The sequence below is a fragment of the Theobroma cacao genome, chromosome 5 (genome assembly GCF_000208745.1).
Source record: "Theobroma cacao cultivar B97-61/B2 chromosome 5, Criollo_cocoa_genome_V2, whole genome shotgun sequence".
Taxonomy (NCBI): Eukaryota; Viridiplantae; Streptophyta; class Magnoliopsida; order Malvales; family Malvaceae; genus Theobroma; species Theobroma cacao.
Window position 1 is genome coordinate 30,529,552 of NC_030854.1, and position 19,874 is coordinate 30,549,425.

Genomic DNA, 19,874 nt, shown 5'->3' on the forward strand with positions numbered 1-19,874 from the left:
GACCAAACGCCTTTAATTCATTAGAAAGTCATGAGTATTGGCCATGTTCACATCTAATGGTCACAACTAGTGGCTGCAATGTTTTCATCGTCAAACTGTCTATGAAGAAGTTGTGGCCATGACGGTAGATTTAGATTTTCGCATTGTCAATATTTTGTGAAATGTTAAAAGCCATAATCCCTTATCCTATCCGTATGATATCATGAATGCATTGTCCTCATTGCAATAACTAAGATGGAAAATGGTTGGGTCAACAATTACCCAGATAAAGTATCAAGGCATGTTTGAAAAGTTCAGGCCAACAAGATAATATAAAATCTGACTTGGGGTATAAACAGCTACATTCTAAATGTAAAAATATTTGGGCCAAGTTCAACTTGAATGCGAAAGTTACCATCATTAATCTCCTATTAAGGCTATTAATAGGCTAGCATGGTTTGGGAAGTTCAAAGGGAAAAGGAGGGCTATTTGGGAGATTGAAAGGAAAAGAAGGGAAGATTACAAGAGTGGGTAGTGAAGAGAGGTTTGAGGAAGCAACCCTCTTTTTGCTTTGTTGAAAAGAAAAATAAAATAGAGCAGAGAGTTTATATGTCATTGCTATTGTACCTAATTTGACATCATTACTAAAATCTCTGTTCAGAGGAAAATTGGAAAATGGGGAGGAAAGGAAGTGTGTCAACACATTTATGAACTAAGAAAAGAAGAGATCATGAGGGAGAATAGGAAGTCCATCTCATGATGGGTGGCTCAGTTTTTTCCTTCTACAACTTCTCAAACATTTTGTAGCATGGCATCAGCTTTAGATTAAAGTAGCAATCTAGCAGAGATCAGAAGAATCAAGGAAGCACCCTGTGATATGCGGTGCTCAAAGAAGGGCTTTCCAAGTGAGGCCATGTCTGCTTTTTCCTCTTGTGCAGCTGGCGATCCCTAATAAGAGGGAAAAAGAGCAACTGAGAAGATCAAGATCTGTGGTCATGGCTGTCAGTGAACTAGCAATAGACATTTGATGAAATGTGTGTAGATTTAGGTTGAAGTGTAGGTCCCTTTATGGGCCAGTTATTAACACATAGCCGGGTTATAAGAATAAATGTTTTAAGAGCTAAACACCAATACTTTAACTTGTAACAAATTATTATTTCTTGCAATGAAAATAATGAAAATTCAAATTCAAATTCAATCCTCAGCATAAATAAAGGCGTATTAGTGTAAGCATAGATATTTATATATCTACATGAACCTGTCCTTGTGTCTTAACTTCTTCGATAAATCATGTCCCTCAGTCATGTCTATTTACCCATAACATGGACTAGAATCAATTTGAAGGCCAACAAGGAGATTCATAAGTCAAAATAATTAAAATTTAAATTCTCCACTCTTAGCCCTCCTGATTTGAAATTGATTGAAAAGTAAGAGTTTGAGTGAATTTTTGCAAGCCAAAGCACCAAAAACATAATTAACAATCAAGTGCTGATTAAAATCCAAAAACAGAACATCTTCACAATGCAATTGAATTTACAAAATTAAGGAGAGTCAAAGACTAATGTGCAACATCCTAGAATACACGGCAAAGAGAAATGTTTGATACACGCCTTTTCTTTCTTTTTGCTTAGAATACACGGCAAAGAGAAATGTTTGATACACACCTTTTCTTTCTTTTTGCTGCAGTCTATAGCTTGAAAATTTAATTGTCTCTGCCATCTATTAGCCTTAGCCTTGAATTGACCAGTGATTGTTCGTCTGCGGCTTATAGATAAACAATATACTGCATTACAAAATGAAGGAAATAGACTATCTCCCAAAATAATAATGAAGGAAATACACTGAAATTAGAGAGAAAAATGTCCTGGGTGAAAGAATTATTTTTTAAATCGAATGATGAAAGTTCATATGAAGACATTTGCAAAAGTTATCAACTATGTTTGGCTAAGATTTTTCTTCATGAAATTAAGCAGATCAAATAAAAGAGAATCAATTAAAATTTTGGAATGCAAAATCACATAGTAAGAACAAAAAAGTAAGTGATCTGTAAGGGCTATACCCGGTAATGGACAGGTTTTCCTCATGATCCGTTGTGCTAATTCTTCTGAACACAAACAAAAGATGTATGGGCTTCTACCTGATAATGAACAGGTTTGTTTATGGAAATCCTTTGCAAAGCCTTCTTCACCACCCCTCCCCCTAAAAGATTAAGAGGAAAATGAGAAAGCAGCAGCTTGGAGTATTGAGTTATTCCAACCCTAACCAAAGAAATTCTTCATTCAGTTTTGATTGTTCACTGATGCCTTCCAGAATGCAGCAACTATCACTGCCAGCATAATGTGGTCTATATTCAGCAAGAAATTCACGAACAATACCATTCACCTCAAGCCAACTACATCCAGGTCTTTTCCTAACCTTTTGATTTCTCATCAACTTCCTAATCTTCACAGCACCTTCCGGCCTATTTGTACTAGAATACATATGCCACAGAAGTAAATACGCCCCATCATCATCTGGTTCTAGCTCAATAACCTTCTTTCCTGCCACCTCTGCTAAATCCAATTTCCCATGGACTAGACAAGCACAAAGTAATGATCTCCAAACAACAGCATCTGGCAATATGGGCATTTCTTCAATGAACATTTTTGCTTCTTCCAAAAGCCCAGCTCGGCCAAGAAGATCTAAAACACATCCATAATGTTCAATTTTGGGTTTAAAACCATAGCGTTGAACCATTATCCTAAACAACCTCTGCCCCTGGACAAGCAACCCTTCATGGCTACAAGCTGATAGAGCAGACAAAAATGTCACCTCATTTGGAGCAACCCTTGATTCTAACATGTCAAAAAATAGCTCCAACGCTTGTTTTCCTTTCCCATGAAATGCATACCCTGTTATCATAGTAGTCCAAGAAAACACATCCCTGACCACCATGTCATTAAAAATCTTCGCGGTAACATCAAGGTATCCACACTTTGAATACATATCCATCAAAGCATTACTCAAAACAACATTCTTTTCATTCAAATTCACTTTCTTAACATAGCCATGAACGCTGACACCAAAATAGAGACCCCCACTGTCAGCGCAACCAGCAAGAACAGCCACGATAGTAACCATAGTTGGATCAACTTTTCCTTCACTTTTCATTTCTTTAAAAAGTTTCAATCCGACTAACGGTTCCTTCCCTTTTACGTATCCAGATATCATAGCAGTCCAAGAAACTGCATTTCTAGACGGCATTTTATCAAACACGCGGCGAGAAGCCTCCAAATCATTGCACAATAAAAATCCATTGAGCAAACTATTCCAAGAAGCAATATCTTTAACAAACATCCACTCAAACACTAGTTCAGATGCTAAAATATCACCATTTCTACTATACATATCAATAAGAGCATTTCCAACAATTGGGTTCTCAAAACCCAGCTCATATTTCGAAACAACTCCATGAATGAACTTCCCATTGTCCAAATCTTTATTTTTACCACAAGCTGACAAGGCAGCAACGACAGAATAAGTGTCGGGTCTTAAACAGTTACGTATCAACTGGGAGAAGGCTAAGACAGATTTGAAGGGATCTTCGTATTGTACGAAAAGTTTAATGAGACATGTCCATGAGACTATGTCTGGGCGTTGGATTTGGTTGAAGGTTCTGTTTGCATCATCTGGGTTGTTTAGATTCGCGTAGGTGGTGAGTATTTTGCACGACAAGGCTTGGTTGTGGTTTTGCAGCAGTCCTAGAGTTGTTGCATGGGCATGGATTTTCTTCAGATTTTTAAGATTTGGGCATTTCTCTAGGAGTGAAAGCAGCAGCTTCTTATGCTTCATTTACTTGCATCAATTGTTTCTTTTCTTTTCTCTTCTTTATTTTTTTTTTCTCATTTTCTTCTCAAATGAAAAAAACATTTGGAGTGAGAGCACTTCAGACTAACGGGCAATGGTTGTTCTGTCAAAATAAGGATCTGATTTCGATTCTAGACAACAATTATTAGGTATTGATTGTTCTTATATTGTTAAGGAAAAAATAAAAAAGAAAAACTTTGGGCTAGGATAACATTGGATGTGTACTTATTCAGAGCCAGATCAATTAATAATAGATAAAGTGATTTTTATTATATTTAGAATATCTTAATGAATATGAAAAAAAATTTTAACCTTACTTTAATAATCATGCCATTTATATTTTAATGTGTATATATATATATATATATATTAAGTTTGTCTTTGTTAAAATAGGTAAATTTTTTTCTATTATACTTTCTCTCAGCTTTTTAATTTACCATTGGCCTAATGTTCAAAGAATTGAGCAGAACTCAATTCAACCTCCCTAACCATCTTTTGTCTTGGAAGTTATTGACTCAATTCTGCCATATCTGTTTTTAGCATATACAATTTTCATGCAATTTACTATATTAGTATTCAACTTTGTTATGATTACATATAACATAAGAACTTATTGTATATGAAAAAACAAAATTATATGATGGTAAGATTTTAAAAACTAAGTACTTATGTGAAAATGTAAGCATATTTATTGGAGAATCCACATGCATAGTCTTGATAGAGAGCAAGTAAAAACTACTAGTATAAAATTTTGACCAGTATATAAGGATTAAGCAAAGAGCTTGAAAATGAGTGAATTCAGCACATTTATTCAGCAGTCATCACATGACATTGCAGTAAGCATGAACATTGTCATCACTGAAGAGATGGACGGTTTGATCAGGAACAGTTGAGTAAGCTTGGTCTGGGAAGTATCCGTGCACGCTTTCGTTGTAGCCATGCCTGTAGTAGTTGTAAGAAGATGCATACGTCGATTCATCCAGATACCGGGAAGCATAAGGATAGTATTCACTGTCATATGGAAATGGCCACAACTCTGCTTTCCTTCCAGTTCTCCTCACTACCTTTAGCACCTTCCTCTCATCAATGTATCCCGTCACCGTTACCTTCTGCTTATCCATGTCGATTTCCAAGCTGTCTACCCCTGCATTCATTTCAATTAACTTGAAACATGATCTCCTACCGTCTATTTTTTGTAAGCAGTAAGGCACTTAATAAACACATCATGAAATGCTTTGTTACTCTGATTCTTTATTTTCCTTAAAGTATCTTTGTCCGACACATATTTGACAGACACGTATCCGACACTCATCCCGAATCCGAGTAACATAGATGAAACGCAAACAAGAAATACATAGAAATGAACTCTTGCCATCTATTTTCGAGATTGCTCTTCGTATCCTTTTTTCACATCCTTCACAATCCATGTGTACCAAAAGTTCAACAATCTATCAAAAGAAACAAAAACAAAAGCCGATAAAAGAACTCGAAATCAATATAGAAGCAGGGGTTTGAACAAAGATCATCTGCTAGAGCATGCACTTACAGACATGGCATTGGAAAATCTTGTCTTCCCATAGAGCCAACCAAACATTTTATTGTGCTTCTCTTACCAAAACGTCAAGGCTTCTTCTATATTTGTCCTCCCTCAAGACTTTGTCCTTCGAAATATCTCTCTTAAAGCTACCGTCCTTGTTTCTTGAGCTGGCAGATAATTTTAGTAATGAACATGGCTTGACTATGAAGCTAAATACAGCTGCCTAATGTCCATTTTACAGGACATAACCAGCTTTGAGTTGTCAAATTTTTGGTTGATGTTTAGCCCTCCATTTATTTTTTTACAATCTTTATCTTTGTCTGGTTTATATCCAAGTTCACATATGCAGAATACTGGCAGAACTTAACTTAGTTTAGTGAATAAATGAAAAAGAATATCAACATGGCCATTGGTCTATAAGTTGAAACTGATAGCAATCGGAATCGATTCTTGGTTTGATTCTTTCTTCTTTTTGGCTGAATTTTTCGTTTCCAAAACATAAACATGCTAAACTAGAAACTAGAAAAAAAAAGGGCATGCATTATCAGTTAGAGAATGGCAGAATAATAAGTTTATTCTCTGCCAAAAGTCACAGTCAAGCAGGATGCCATGGTCCCCCTATTATTTCTTCATGTGTGAAACAGTTAAAGAATTATAATATCCATCCAAAGAGAAACTAAAAAAAAAAAAAAAACATTGCATGCCTCAAAGTAAGCATAAACCACTCAAAACTTCTGACCAAGAACACAAGAATTTGAACAGAGAATTTTTGGGGAATGAAGCAAACAAAAGAGTGTAAGAATCAGCTACAATATCTTATTCTGCAATCTAACTGATGACTTGAATGATTTCTAACCGGCTTCTTTGTTTTTCCAGCTATGAGTTTGCTTTGGTCATAATACACCCTGCTGTGTGTTTTTTCTTTCTTTCTTGAGAACAAATACCTTGCAGCCTTTTAACTATACATATTTTTGGTATTCTTGTCACACAAATCTATGCAAGTTCTTTAAAAAGAAAAAATAATGCAAGTTGAGGGGCTAAATTGGTGCAAAGAATATTAGAAGAAGAAAGGAATGGTTAGATGTAGGTTTGGGGAAAACAGAATGTTGAGAGCTGTCTCAACTGTCCTTGTAGAGCATATGCTGTGCTAATATAGGATTGGCGTGGTGCAGCTCTCTCACCACTAGCTACTGTTCCATCAGTCCTCCCCAGTCCCCACGGCACCAAATTACATTGTACTTGTGCAGCCATCCCCTAACCCCTCTCCTCTACTTGCCTCAGCCTTCTGTTTCTCTTTGCTTCTCTTTAGCTTTAGTAGAAGATGCCATTTACATATTGTTTAGTTGCTAAAAACCACATTCTTTACAATTGATGGTAAGGGTTAAAAAGTCCCTGCCATCGGGAATGTTGTATCATGTTCATTTGCATTACAAATACTCTCAATCTATAAATGGCCAACATTCTAGTATTCTTAAGTTACGGCAAAAATGTTGTAGGAAATTGAGTCCCTTTTATTTGGTTCTCACTTCTCATTACAGCCAAACCTGAGAACTAATCCCGCATTACCAGAAGCAGAAAAAGTGGCAAGAGGGGAGGAACTGCAATGAAAGAGGCAGAGGAAAACCCAAAACAGAAAGTTGGCACTTCAAAGTTCAAATTTGTCATTGTAACAATCCCGAATCATGAAAGACTACAAAGCAGAACCGAGACCATTTGCATCATTGACAAATTATATTTTGCATAAACTAACTCAAATATTTTGACAACGTGTCATTAAAAACTTATATATCTATTTCAATATAAAAGAGGTACATATGTCAGCAGGTCATATTCGAACAAAACGACATAAAGGAAAATCTATGACTATCATTTTTCTTGAGAATATTTACAAACAGAACTTATTCACATAAAAAGTTTAGAAAAGTGAAAGAACAAGAATTCTAAAAACCTCCAATACACAACATTCATCACAAGATAGAGATGATTCTGCAACTAGAACTATCAGCCGCACACTATTGTGATATATGGTTGAGCAGTAATTGCTGGCCAGAAAAGAACTGCTCTATCTCTTTGAAGCCCACTTTAGCTTTCACATTCTAATTCATCGAGTCTGGGTCAGTGAAAGAAGTGTAAAGATATAAACCATAGGGGATGATTGATAGGGGCATTTATGCCAACATATTATGGATTGTTGAAATATGACAAAGAAATTAACTAGAGGAGTTTCATGTGTTTTTTAAAGCCTTAAAGAGCAGAAAGGAACAAAATAATAGTACAATCCATGGAAAATCAGACATATATCTTGAGAATATTATTCTACCAAGCATGCAGGAAATGACACTGGTATTCAAAAGGTACTCTCTACCATATTAATACACAAAGAACAGGCAAGCAACGATGAAGGGGCAACAATTCTTCTCCTGCATATCATATACTACCTCTATCCTGCAAATGATGTTGCTTGTTTAGCGAGCTTAAGACACACTACCTCTGCATGCATATACAGATTATATTATCTGAATGCTACATTGTGTGATATCCAGAAACTCTCAGAAAACTACATGACTGCCCAACATATTTCCAACAACCATATGCAGACAGATAGTAAATACTAATGCTCTGTTAGGACATCGGTGTTCCATCAGTAAAATGTTCTTTAGGATAGTGTTTGGAGAGATTAGTATTGCAAGGGTCATAGTATATATTTCAATCATTTAAATATCTGACATCTAAATGTTATTCTACCTCTTATCTACACTAAGTTTCCTCTCTCTCTCTCTCTCTCTCTCTCTCTCTANCTTCTCTCTCTCTCTCTCTCTCTCTCTCTTCAATTCTCTTTTAATCTCATAGCATGTTATTCTATGCTCTATATTTATCTTAGCTACCAACATATCATTACGATTAAGAGTTTATATTTGTTGGTTTCAATCTCATAACTTATTTACAATTCTAAGTCATCTTAAGAGGCTCTAAGTGGAACACAACTTTGTACATATGCACATTGGATGTAAAACTTTAACTCCTACAAGCATGTTTTACAAAATAAAAGGAGGAACTTTACAAACTAGACCAGGCTTCATCCATAGACTATTAAAAGAAGATAGAGGAAGAGGAATCAATGAAGTTGATGTTGAACCTGGTGTTGAAATATGCATAATGTTGGAGAATATTGAGCACAGAGAAGTGCTATTAACATTACATGCATCACTCCCTTTTCCCTTTTTCTTTAGTACATACAAACAAGACTTACTTAAACAGTAGTCAAAAAGTCACCTGAAAGTCTCCCAGCTCAATCTTAAAAACTACCAGTAGGTACTACAAACCTGTTTAAGGAAATGATGATGGGGCTGCTGGTGTTGGGGGCAAGGGGCAGGGTTCTCTCTGGAGTTCTTTAACAACAGCAGCCAATGCCTCAGGGTTCAGACCCAGGTCACAGAGTGCAATGAGAACTGAGAGGGTGCGCCGATCAAGACCAGTATCAAGAATGTTTGAGATGTGAAATGCCTGGTCAAGAGATTCTCTGGCAGTCTTTGCAGCCTCTTCCATATTGAAAAGCTGGGGAAAAAAACAGAATCTTCAACAAGGTATTCTTAATCTTATTAACCTCACAAGAGAAAACCATAATGGCTAAGAGTCCACTTAGTTGTTGATTTTAATACTTACACATTGTTTCCAGAAACATAAAATAGAAAGCTCGTTCGGGTATGAGAGCAAACAATATTTTGAAAAAAAAAAAAGAATCAAGATTAAATTTTTTAGATAACAGAATGTAAAAAGCAAGCAACAAAAGCGATGATAATCAAGCAAAGCATGAATGACAAGTGCTAAGATAAAAATAGAACATAGAATACAAATTCTGAAGTCTCAACAGTCAATTCTTCCCAATTACTATATGACTTTGATTATGCCATTAGTTACCAAAGCCCTTCATTTGCAAAAATGCACCAAATTTCCATTCTTCTTTTACGAGTTTGTAAAATCGATTCACCGAAAGCAAATAATCAATAGAACTGCAAATCCCAAATACCCATTGTTGGAATCTAAACAACTAATTAATTTGGATCAATGCTTAAAGCAAATATATAATGAAAACCCAATATGGAATTTCATACAAAAGAGTATAAAAGAGTCACCTTTTATATAAAAGGAGGCAGCTCTTTGCAGAAGAAGAGCGGGAGATCGCTAGGGAAGACGGCAGTCCTCTCGCCTGTCCCTTCCTCGTATCTGGTTTTTTCCCCTAACCACCGTAGGAAGCAACTTTAGCTAATTGTATGTACCTATTTTAAGAATTGAGATTGACAATATAAAACAGCAAAGTATGCGGTACCTTCAAATTAAATTGTTTGAATAAGCATATTTACACTCACTGCTAAGTCAAATATTGAGATTTAATACGTCCCTAATTTGTAATAAAATTATGATTTTATATATTAATGATAAAATTCTTAAGTTTCATTAACAATTAACAATATTAGATAATTATCATATATTCATTTAATAATTAACTAATTTATTACTTCTCGTAAATTTATCTTAAATGTATTGTCCAAGTAAATACTTATCCCTCCATTTGAACTGTATCTTTTAACAAAAGACTAGATTGTACAAAGATATAAATTTCAAGTAAAACAATTAAAAAGTTGGTGATAAAAAAGAGAGGCTGAAAGCCAGTTTGAGGTACAAATATTGCTACAAAAGAGAGAAGCATGTGTCTGAAACAGAGATCCCAGAACAGCTTATCTAGTCAAGACATTGATTCCCAAAAATTATTGGCAAAATGGAACACCACTTCTGTCTGCAACTAGTTTCTTCTTTCAGCCCTTCTGGTAGCTTTCTTCTGCTTCGACTTTTTTACCTTCTGATGCTGTTTTACACCAACCAAATTGATGAACCATTTGGGTTTTCCAGTTTGAAAAACTAGATAACAAGCAGCTGCTCCAAATATGAATCCACATCCATATCCCATCAACGCAACTTTCCATCCGAACTGAATTCCTGATTTTGAGTCATCTTCCAACGGCAAGGTTGGCGATGGTGGCTTTGGTGTCTCATTGCAAGACTTTGACAATGGGCGGCCACATAACCCGAAATTTCCTTCGTAGGAACTGTTTTCAAATGTGTTGAACTGTTTGCCCTGAGGTATAGATCCAACAAGTTGATTGTCGGAAAGGTCTATAAAGGAAAGAAATATTAAATCGACCAATTCCTCTGGAATCTTTCCAACCAACTCGTTTGATGAGAGATCTAGCCATTCAAGTTGGGTCAAGTGTCCTAGTGATGGTGGGATATCGCCGCCTATTTTGTTACTTGAGAGGTTAAGCCCTTTGAGTGCACTTAGCTTCCCCAAAACTTCTGGAATCACGCCTTCAAAGTTGTTATTGGAGAGATCAATGCTTGTGAATATGGTTAAAATTCTCACAAGTTGCGTCGTGAATCCTTTTATTGTCAAAGTGAGTGAATAATTATATGAACGACTGCCCTGCATGTATCTCACAGAGCTATAACCTTCATCAAGATATGCCATAGCTTTTAGATTCTCAATGTACCAAGCAGGCAAAGGACCAACAAAACCATTGTTAGAGAGATCTAGAACTCGTAACTTGGGGAAAGGAGCTCTTGCTTTCGACTTAGGTACGAAACCATGGAACTTATTTGAGCTTAAAACAAGCACTTGTAGCTCTGGTAGAGTTTCCAACCAGTAAGGAAATGTACCCTTCATGTTGTTGTTGCCCAAGTCTAAAACCTCTAGGCTTCTACAATTAACCAGGGATTGCGGTAAGTCCCCTTCGAATCGGTTTCCATTGAAGTTGAGAGCCTTCAACTGACATCCCTTCATGAACTCTGGTAGCACTCCTTGAAGCATGTTAAATTGCAGTTGGAGACTCAGAATGTTGAGCCACGGAAATTCTACTGAGCCATTCAAAAAATTTTGAGAAAGACTTAAATAAGACAAAGTATTCTTTCCCACATCCCACATCCACTTTGGAATCTGTCCGTGAATTCTATTCTCAGAGAGGTCTAAGCCAAGTAGAACTTTATTCCCTCTTAGAAAATTTGGGAATTCACTCAAGTTACAAGAAGCCAAGAACAATGAGCTCAGTTTGGGCAATGTATAGTTGACTTTGATGTTCTTGCTTAATGACAGATTATTATGTGAAAGATCCAGCCACTCAAGGTTTTTGAGCTCTGAAAACATGTCCAACTCTACAATGCCACTGAAGTTATTAAATGACAGATCAAGCAGTGCAAGGTTTGCAAGTTTAAAAATTGAGCTTGGAATGTGGCCATGCAGCCTGTTATTACCAAAATCGATTGTGGTCAAGGATTTAGATTGGAATGCCTGAATATCTCCTGTGAATCTGTTGTTTCCAAGATAGAGGTTTTGTAATGATGGTAGGTTCAAAACCCAAGATGGTATTGCTTCAATAAGAAAGTTATCAGAGAAGTATAAACTAACTAGCTTTGAAAGCCCACTTGCATGATAAGGAATAGGGCCTCCTAGTTGATTATGTGACATGTCTAAATCTATAAGTTGTGGGAGGTTCACAACTGATGGAGGGATCTGACCACTGAAGTTGTTAAATGAAAGCAACAAAGCTATAACTTCTGATAGGTTTCCTATTGTTGAGGGAATTGAACCTTGCAAATTGCAACCAATGAGATTTAGAAACTGTAAGGACCTTAGATTTCCAATTGAATCAGGCAGTCCTTCAAGGACTTCTGTGCTTTCTAGGTTCAGAAACTCGAGGGGATTGGTCCAATTGGACTTTGGAAGATAAATGGCGAGTTCTTGGTTAATGCCTAAATCAATAAACTTAAGATTTGGAAATTGGAAAATGCTTTCAGGAATTTTACCTCGTAATTCGCAATTTCGGAGACTGAGAGATGTCAAAGAAGAAGAAAATTTCATCAAGTAACTAGGATCAACAGATGACATGTTTATACCGTCAAGGTAAAATTCTTGTACCTCACCCAAGTTCTGAACAAGCCTTTCGAGAGCAGTTGTCTCAAGCTTCAATTGTGAATCATCAGGAATGAGTGGTTTGAATGAAGAAAGATCAAGTGAAATTAGCTTGGAAAGACGGGAGATATCGGATGGAACTTGGCCTGAAAACAGTGAATTGGAGAGATTTAAATGTGTTAAATCTCCAAACCTACCAAACCCTGCTGAAATCTTGGAATTCCTAAAATCATTGAAGGAGAGATCGAGCCTCTTCAAGTGTTGGAGGAGGAAAATGCTGCTGTTGGAAGGAATGGTACCATAAAGCCTACTGCAACTGAGATCAAGGCCAATTACCTGACCAGTTTCACTATCACATGTGACCCCATCCCATGAACAACAATCTGTACTCTCTTCCCATGAGTCTGTCTTAGGATAAGATCTGATCCCATAGTCTGCATCACAAGTAAATGAAGCAGAGCTATTAATAAGAAAGCTCTGCTTGAATTGAAGCAAAGCTGCAGCCTCGTTGTGGGAACATATCTTCCCTGGTGTCGATGAAGTGAAAGAGGATGAAGTAGTGGCTTCAGCATAGATATAAAACAAGAGGAGCAGGCAGAGGAATTGATAGTTCCATAGCAAGCTTCTCATTTTCCTTATTTGGAACTTTAAACAATGAATGTTGAGGATGATGTGAAAATGTAGTATTTGTAAGCTTACAAGTCGGCAGGAGTCAATATAATTAGCCTCAGGTCTCCGTCTTTCCAAAATAAAACCAATACCGCCCTGTCCCCGGTGTCTTTGCAAGACAGCTTAGAATTCTTGGCATTATTCTCCACTAGTATGTGGTAGGCCAGTCCTTGTTAACTTTACCGGTTCCACTTTTCTGACTTAATATCTGTCAAGCCGTTTTATTAGAAAATCTTGTGATGTGTCCTTTCGTGGAAGGGAGGATCAAGCAGAGGCGGCTTATTCAAAGATTCAAATGAAATTTTTTTATTAAAATTAAAAAAAATTATTAAAAATTATTTTTTTAATTTTTTGTAGATATAAAATTTTTAATTAAATTTTTATAATTAAGTTTTTTAAATATTTTTTTTCAATTGATTATATAGTCAATTCATTTAATTTTTATTGAGATATTATTGATCTTAAATAAAATTTAATTTAATTTTAGTTTTAAAAAACTTCTTTCTCCTAAAGCAACACTTACTTAAATTGTTAACATTATTTTAAAATCAATATATGCATTTTAAAAAAGAATCAAGTCTTTTTATATGATTAACTATATCAATTGAACTTTTTTTTCCTGTATAATTTATTTTAAAATTTTTAACTCTGAAAATAAATCTAGACCATCAATATTAGAATAATTATTATATTTTAAGAAACATTCAAGATTAAGGTAATATTCTTTCAAACTATTATCATCTAATGATTTCAACTTTTTACCACTATATAGAAAACAAAAAAAATTGATTTTATATTTAATAAAAAAATAACTATTGAAAATCATTAAATGAGTTGATTGAAAATAAGAGAAATAAGTGAGAAAAAAATAATTGTTGGAGATGATTAAATACATATGACCGTTAGTTGATTAAAAATAAAATAATATAATTGAAAATTAATAGCATTCTAGAAATGAGAAAGTGATAGAAAATTGAGATTTATTAAACACATAATTAAAAAAATAAGAAAATAAATAAATTTATTAATTATTTTTTATTTATATATATATTTAATATAATTAATTATACTATAATTATTATAAAATTATAAATCTTTTTTAAATTTGAGATCTTTTCAAATTGAGAGCCTAAAGTCCTTGCTTGGCTGACTTCACTCAAGGGTCGGCTCTGGGACCAAGAATGTGTCAATCGGTCAATTGGTCCATCTATTTTGAACAATCGCTATATTCATCTTATGCATATTTCCTTAGATCAAACCATGGTGGCCCAGTTATTAGCTTGTAACTTTGTTAAAGCTGAGATCATATGAACTAAGGCACCAAGAATTTCATATCTGCATGCCATTTAGTAGGTAGAGGAAAATGAAGCTTAAATTTCTCACAAACGGGTTCAAAGTCTAGTAATGCAAACAAAGGGCAAACGGTATAACTTCCTCACCACTTCAAAGGGAATTTGAGGCAAAGTCAAGGTTCTTGCTCATGGTGGCTGGCTGACACGCCAAACCTCTTTGCATTTATATTACTTCAAGTCCGACTATATCCCAGGAAAGAGTGCATCCTACTTACCAGTTTCGCCATCTCATGAACATAAAATTTAGGAGAAATCAACGAGCTCCTCTTCAGTCAAAAAATGATCTTGTATTTTTATATCATGCTATCTGTCACGTAGCAGATGATGAGGTATTAAATATTATTAATTAAGATTGAATAAATTGATAAAAGATAAACACACAAATCTTAATCAATAATATTTAATGCCACGTTATCTGTCACATGATAGATTACATGATATAAAAGTATCACATATATCATTGGCTAATAAAAGTTAATTAATAGTTCAAAAAAGAGATTTATTTGATTTAAAATAAAATTCAAAGATTTATTTAAACGTAATAAAAAAATAAAAATTAAATTAATTTTTTTGACATAATTAAAGAATTTATTTAAATATTTAATAAAAATAAATGATGGGCATGTTTGCTACTTACGGCGTGCGCAACCCTTTGTAGATGTCCTTTCTGTCTCAAGACCCTGGTTTTGGACCACTCATTCCGGAAAAGCTATAAACAATATACGGAAAGAAAAACTTTTTAACAGTCTTTTATTTAAAACAAAAAATCGATGGCTTTATCAATGATACTTTCACTCCACAAAATTAATTATTCATCGAAAATCTTTATCAATGAAATTATTCGGTAATTAAAGAGTAATTATTTTTAAAAACTATAAAAAGAGTAATTAAAGAGTAATATTTAATTAAAGAGTAATTATTCGGTAAGAATAGACTAACGTGTTTAGTTGAAAACTATAAAAAGATAAAAATAATATTTTTTTTATTTTTTAAATTCATTACCTTCTGACAATATGTTATCGTTAATTTATAATTTAATAATAATTTACCATTATTTGCACTTTGAAATAAGTTAGCATGGTCTAAATTTGTCATTTTCCATTTTTGAAAGACACATGCAAATGTGGGGAAACTTAATTTGCAAGTTGTGCAATAATTGGAGCACTCGCCTTTAACCAAAAACAAAAAAGAAAAAGCAATTGGAACAGTCTTAGTATTTACCGCAGCGCTTAGTCATATGGAAGTCTAGTCAACACATTTTTTGACCAAAAATTCCACTATATACATAAAGTGTTTATAACACGTTTGATTGTAGAGCAATTATTCCGTAAGAATAGACTAACGTGTTTCTGCAACATTTGGAGCAATCTTCATATTAAATACTTGCAGTACTGCTTAGTCCAATTAAAGTTTAGTCAACACTTTTTTTTGACTAAAAATTCCAATCCATATATATATAAATTATAATATTGATAACATATTTGATTTACATAATACAATAAAAATAATAAAATAATTATTTTGTATGAATAAAATTAGGTATGAATAAAATAAAATAAAATAATTATTATACCGTTGTTAATAGAATGCAGTTGCTAATATTATTATAATGTTTAGTTGAAAATTATAAAAAGATAAAAATAATATTTTTTTATTTTTGAGATTCATTACCTTCTGACAATATGTTATCGTTAATTTATAATTTAATAATAATTTAATATGTTATTATGAAAATTGTAAAAAATTAGGATAATTTATGTATACTCAATTTGTCAAACCCTGCTTTGTAAAATAATTATAATGTCATTCACATGCTCGATAGAATGTTTGTATATTTAGGAAGTTCGAGAAATCGTTAAAAGACAGTATTGCCCCTAATGGTACCATTAAGTCGATTAAGCCTCGAACTAGTTCAAATAAGAATTTTAAGGTGAAATTAAAAGTTTCACAGTTCAGGGATGACTCAAAATGGTAATTAGGAGTTCAAGGATCAATTCGGAGTCAAACCGAAATTTTCACTATCTAGGGGCAAAATTGTAATTTTTTCATTCGCGGATAAAATTTGAGATTTTGAGAGAATTTAGATCACATTTGACAAATTGAAGAATGGTATAAGTATAAGGGATGAAAAATATATCTATGGGCAATTTTTCAGTTTTTAGGGAAAAAATGTAATTTTTGAAAAGTTCGGGAGCAAAAGTGTAATTTTTAAAAATTTACTTCACCAAAACTTTAGAAAAGTCTAGAAATTTCATGGAAGACATGGATAAGTGAAGAGGATTGAGTGGTAGAAAAAGAAAGTCAAAAAGATGGCTAGAAAAAAATAAAATAATAAAATATTTAAAATGTAAATAAAATAATAATATTTTATTAAGCCTATTAAAAGGCTTGAAAATTTCAGAATTTTTCATTGGGATGGTCAGCCAAAACCAGCAGGAGAGAGAGAGAAATAATAACAAACCCTAGAGTGAGAAAATTCAAAGAAAAAGTGTGATTTTTCAAGAAATCAAGTGTTTAAAGGTATGATTTTTCAAGTTTAGCTTAAGATTTATCATTTTCATGCATTTCTCCTTATTTTCTATGGTTAAATTATGTGTTTTGATGATGGATTCAAATCTGATCATATGGGTTTAGAGAGAGAAAGTTGTTAGATTAATTTGATTTTGAACTATGTTAGTGTTTTAAGTTAGTTTAGCATATTTAGAAACAAAACAACAAGAAAAGAATTCATTTTCCTCCATTACTATTATTGGCTGAATTTTCTAGGGGAATATTGGCTGATGATCTTGATGTTTATTTAAGGAATTATGATGAATAATGATGAATTATGAGTCTAGAAAAATAATGGGAATTTTCGGAGCAAAAATACGAATTTTTACCCATTAGGGGTATTTTCGTAATTTACTACCGAGACTGATAATTTGCACCACACTGAGGGACATTAAGTCAATTTGGGTGCAATTGAGGTATAGAAACTGAAAAAAATTAATTTGGAGTTTAAACGGACGCGTATATCGATTTAATCGGGTAATAGGCCGAATTAGGTCAGCACCGCATTTAAGCGGTAGTCGGATAAGTTGTATATCATATCATGCATATATACCGAGCCTGAATTGATTTTATAATGGTCAAGCATTGATGTGGCGAATTATGTATTGTACATTGAGGATAGGTGGTTAGCAAATTACACTGGTAAAAGTACAGAAATTGTGCTTGAAGACTGGGATTAGGAGTACATCGACTCCTAGAACTGTGAGTGGACAATTTATCGTCTTAAATTTCTAGAGTAATTATACTTGTTTGATACTTTTATTGAATGGTGAGTTTAAATTATAAAATATTATGTTTTTCAATTAAAATGTTTTTTAATAAAAATGAGATTTATACTGATTTTTAAATCAAATATTGTTTTGGAAAAATTGAGTATATGGAGACTGTATTGAAATTTATGATTTTATATGTTATTGAAATTGTGGCTTTTGACACTATGGTAGCATGATGGCTAAATTTTTTGGGTTGGCATGAAATATATGAATAGTTTTGGATTGATCTCGGTAGACTAGATTACATTTTATTCGCCATATTATGCTACTGGAATTTTTATGGGTCTGGTGGTATATTAAACGGTCACTTCAGTGGTGGGGGTTTCCGTGGACTGCCTATGAGAGGGGCACGGTAACCTAATTATATATTTACCTCCGGGGGGAGATGTTGGATGAAGTATCTCTTGAGGTAAGATTTGAATGCACCTCACGATCACTGCAGTGGTGGGGGTTTCCGTGGACTGCCTATGAGAGGAGCACGGTAACTCAATTATATATTTACCTCCGAGGGGAGATGTTGGGTGAAGTATCTCCTGAGGTATGATTTGAGTGCACCTCACGTTCGGGCCACCACGTGAGAGTGAGACTCAGCCAACGTCAAGGAACGGCTGTGTGTTAGATGTGAAAACATGTTTATGGGTATGGGTCATTGAACAGCCTTGGCGGTCTCAGTGGGATACCTTGACGAAGGTACCCGCGAGAATGATTCTGACAGGGGCCAAGTTTAAGAAATTCATAAGCCGGGAAATTTTGATGAAAAGAAATTGTTTGGTATAGATTGAAACGCATTTTGCGTTATGAACATTATTTATATATAACGTTTTTATATTATCTCTATTTACTCGGCTTTAGATGCTTTTGATGGTAATTGTTTACTCACTGGGATTATTTAATCTCACCCCTCTTCCTATCTATTTTTCAAGCTCAGGACAGTTTATTGATAGTTGATTAAGACGAGAATTAATCTCGGAGTTGCATCATAGGAAGTAAGGGTTCGTAGCTCTACACCTTCTTGGTTAGTTGGGGGCCCACGTGTCACTGTAAACGAAATTTCATACTTTAATTATCTTTATTACTATATGAATAAATTTATTTTACTCTTACGCTACAAAAGTTATTTTAGGAAGACTTTGAAAATATTGTGTTTTAAGAAAATATAATATTTTATTTAATATTTTTATTATATTCAAATAACTATAATTTTACTTTAAACGAATGTTTTAGACTTCAAAATTTAATTTAAATCATGAAATATGTGTTTCCACTTACATATTATATTTTTACGGATTTCGAAATTTCAAAAAAAAAATGACGAAAATGCCTCTGTGAGCTAGAAAATAATATTTTATTGTTTTGAGTTGGAAACAACTTATGATTTCTTAAAATGCGAGATTTAATAATTGTTGCTCATCGGGGAGATGCGGAAGTTGATGCTAAACCTTGCGGGGTTTTGATCGGCATTCGGGGTAATGAGTGCTTATCGGGACATCGCGGCGGTTGTCACAAGCCCGATGAGAGTTCCGAGTCGTGACACAATTAATAAAATGTGAATCTTAAATAATTGGAGCATTTCTAAAAATTGAATCTTGGATAATTTAAATGATATAAATTTTTTATTTGAAATATTAATAATTTTAATATTAAAGTTTTAATTTGATTTTTTATTTTCATTTATTTTTATTTTTTTCTATATTTTCATTTTCCTTTTTTCTATTTTCTTTCCTTTTTCTTTGTTCGTCACCCAACCACCAAAGATATTGTCCGTGCAATAGAGTGTGATCTAGCGCTTCTTGCGGCCGGATTTAGCCATAGGTAAGGGTGACCCAATAAGTTCAAAGGCTTAAAGCGAAATATTCAAATATGACTTTTTTTATTGAAATTAAAAAAATTATTAAAATTTTCTTTTTCTATCTTTTTGAGATGTAAAGTTTTTAATTAAACTTTTATAATCAAGTTCTTCTAATATTTCTTTTTCAATTGATAATATAGCTAATCCATTTAATCTTTCTTGAGACATTGTTGATCTTAAATAAGATTTTATTAATTTTAGTTTTGAAAAACTTCTTTCTCCTGAAGCAACACTTACTGGAATTGTTAACATTATTCTAAAAGCAATATATGCATTTGGAAAAGAATCGAGTCTTCTTATATGATTAAGTATGTCAATTGGACTGTTTTCTTCATGTATAATTTCTTTTAAAATTTTT

General features: G+C 33.7%; 4 protein-coding genes across 8 annotated transcripts; all 4 read right to left on the reverse strand.

Moving 5' to 3' along the window:
* On the reverse strand, positions 508–3,966 carry LOC18599360 (pentatricopeptide repeat-containing protein At2g29760, chloroplastic). 4 transcript variants are annotated; one of them, XM_018122416.1, is made up of 3 exons: positions 2,039–3,966; positions 1,644–1,737; positions 508–927 (listed from the first exon to the last, which is right to left on the reverse strand). In XM_018122416.1, the coding sequence occupies exon 1, from the start codon at positions 3,808–3,810 to the stop codon at positions 2,227–2,229; it is 1,584 nt and encodes a 527-aa protein (XP_017977905.1). In that variant the 5' UTR covers positions 3,811–3,966; the 3' UTR covers positions 508–927; positions 1,644–1,737; positions 2,039–2,226. The 4 variants fall into 4 exon arrangements, with proteins under 4 accessions (XP_017977905.1, XP_017977907.1, XP_017977904.1 ...); XM_018122418.1 differs by having other exon boundaries at positions 1,644–1,743; XM_018122415.1 differs by lacking the exon at positions 508–927 and having other exon boundaries at positions 1,472–1,737.
* LOC18599361 (heavy metal-associated isoprenylated plant protein 21) lies at positions 4,534–5,835 on the reverse strand. Its single transcript, XM_007029303.2, has 3 exons — positions 5,372–5,835; positions 5,198–5,273; positions 4,534–4,969 (listed from the first exon to the last, which is right to left on the reverse strand). Exons 1-3 carry the CDS (start codon positions 5,417–5,419, stop codon positions 4,647–4,649), a joined length of 447 nt encoding a protein of 148 aa, XP_007029365.1. The 5' UTR covers positions 5,420–5,835; the 3' UTR covers positions 4,534–4,646.
* LOC18599362 (mitotic-spindle organizing protein 1B) lies at positions 4,893–9,757 on the reverse strand. 2 transcript variants are annotated; one of them, XM_018121738.1, is made up of 3 exons: positions 9,496–9,757; positions 8,686–8,917; positions 4,893–4,969 (listed from the first exon to the last, which is right to left on the reverse strand). In XM_018121738.1, exon 2 carries the CDS (start codon positions 8,906–8,908, stop codon positions 8,690–8,692), a length of 219 nt encoding a protein of 72 aa, XP_017977227.1. In that variant the 5' UTR covers positions 8,909–8,917; positions 9,496–9,757; the 3' UTR covers positions 4,893–4,969; positions 8,686–8,689. The 2 variants fall into 2 exon arrangements, with proteins under 2 accessions (XP_017977227.1, XP_017977226.1); XM_018121737.1 differs by lacking the exon at positions 4,893–4,969 and adding an exon at positions 7,131–7,472.
* Positions 10,164–12,953, reverse strand: LOC18599363 (receptor-like protein 12). Its single transcript, XM_018121008.1, has one exon. The coding sequence runs from the start codon at positions 12,951–12,953 to the stop codon at positions 10,164–10,166; it is 2,790 nt and encodes a 929-aa protein (XP_017976497.1).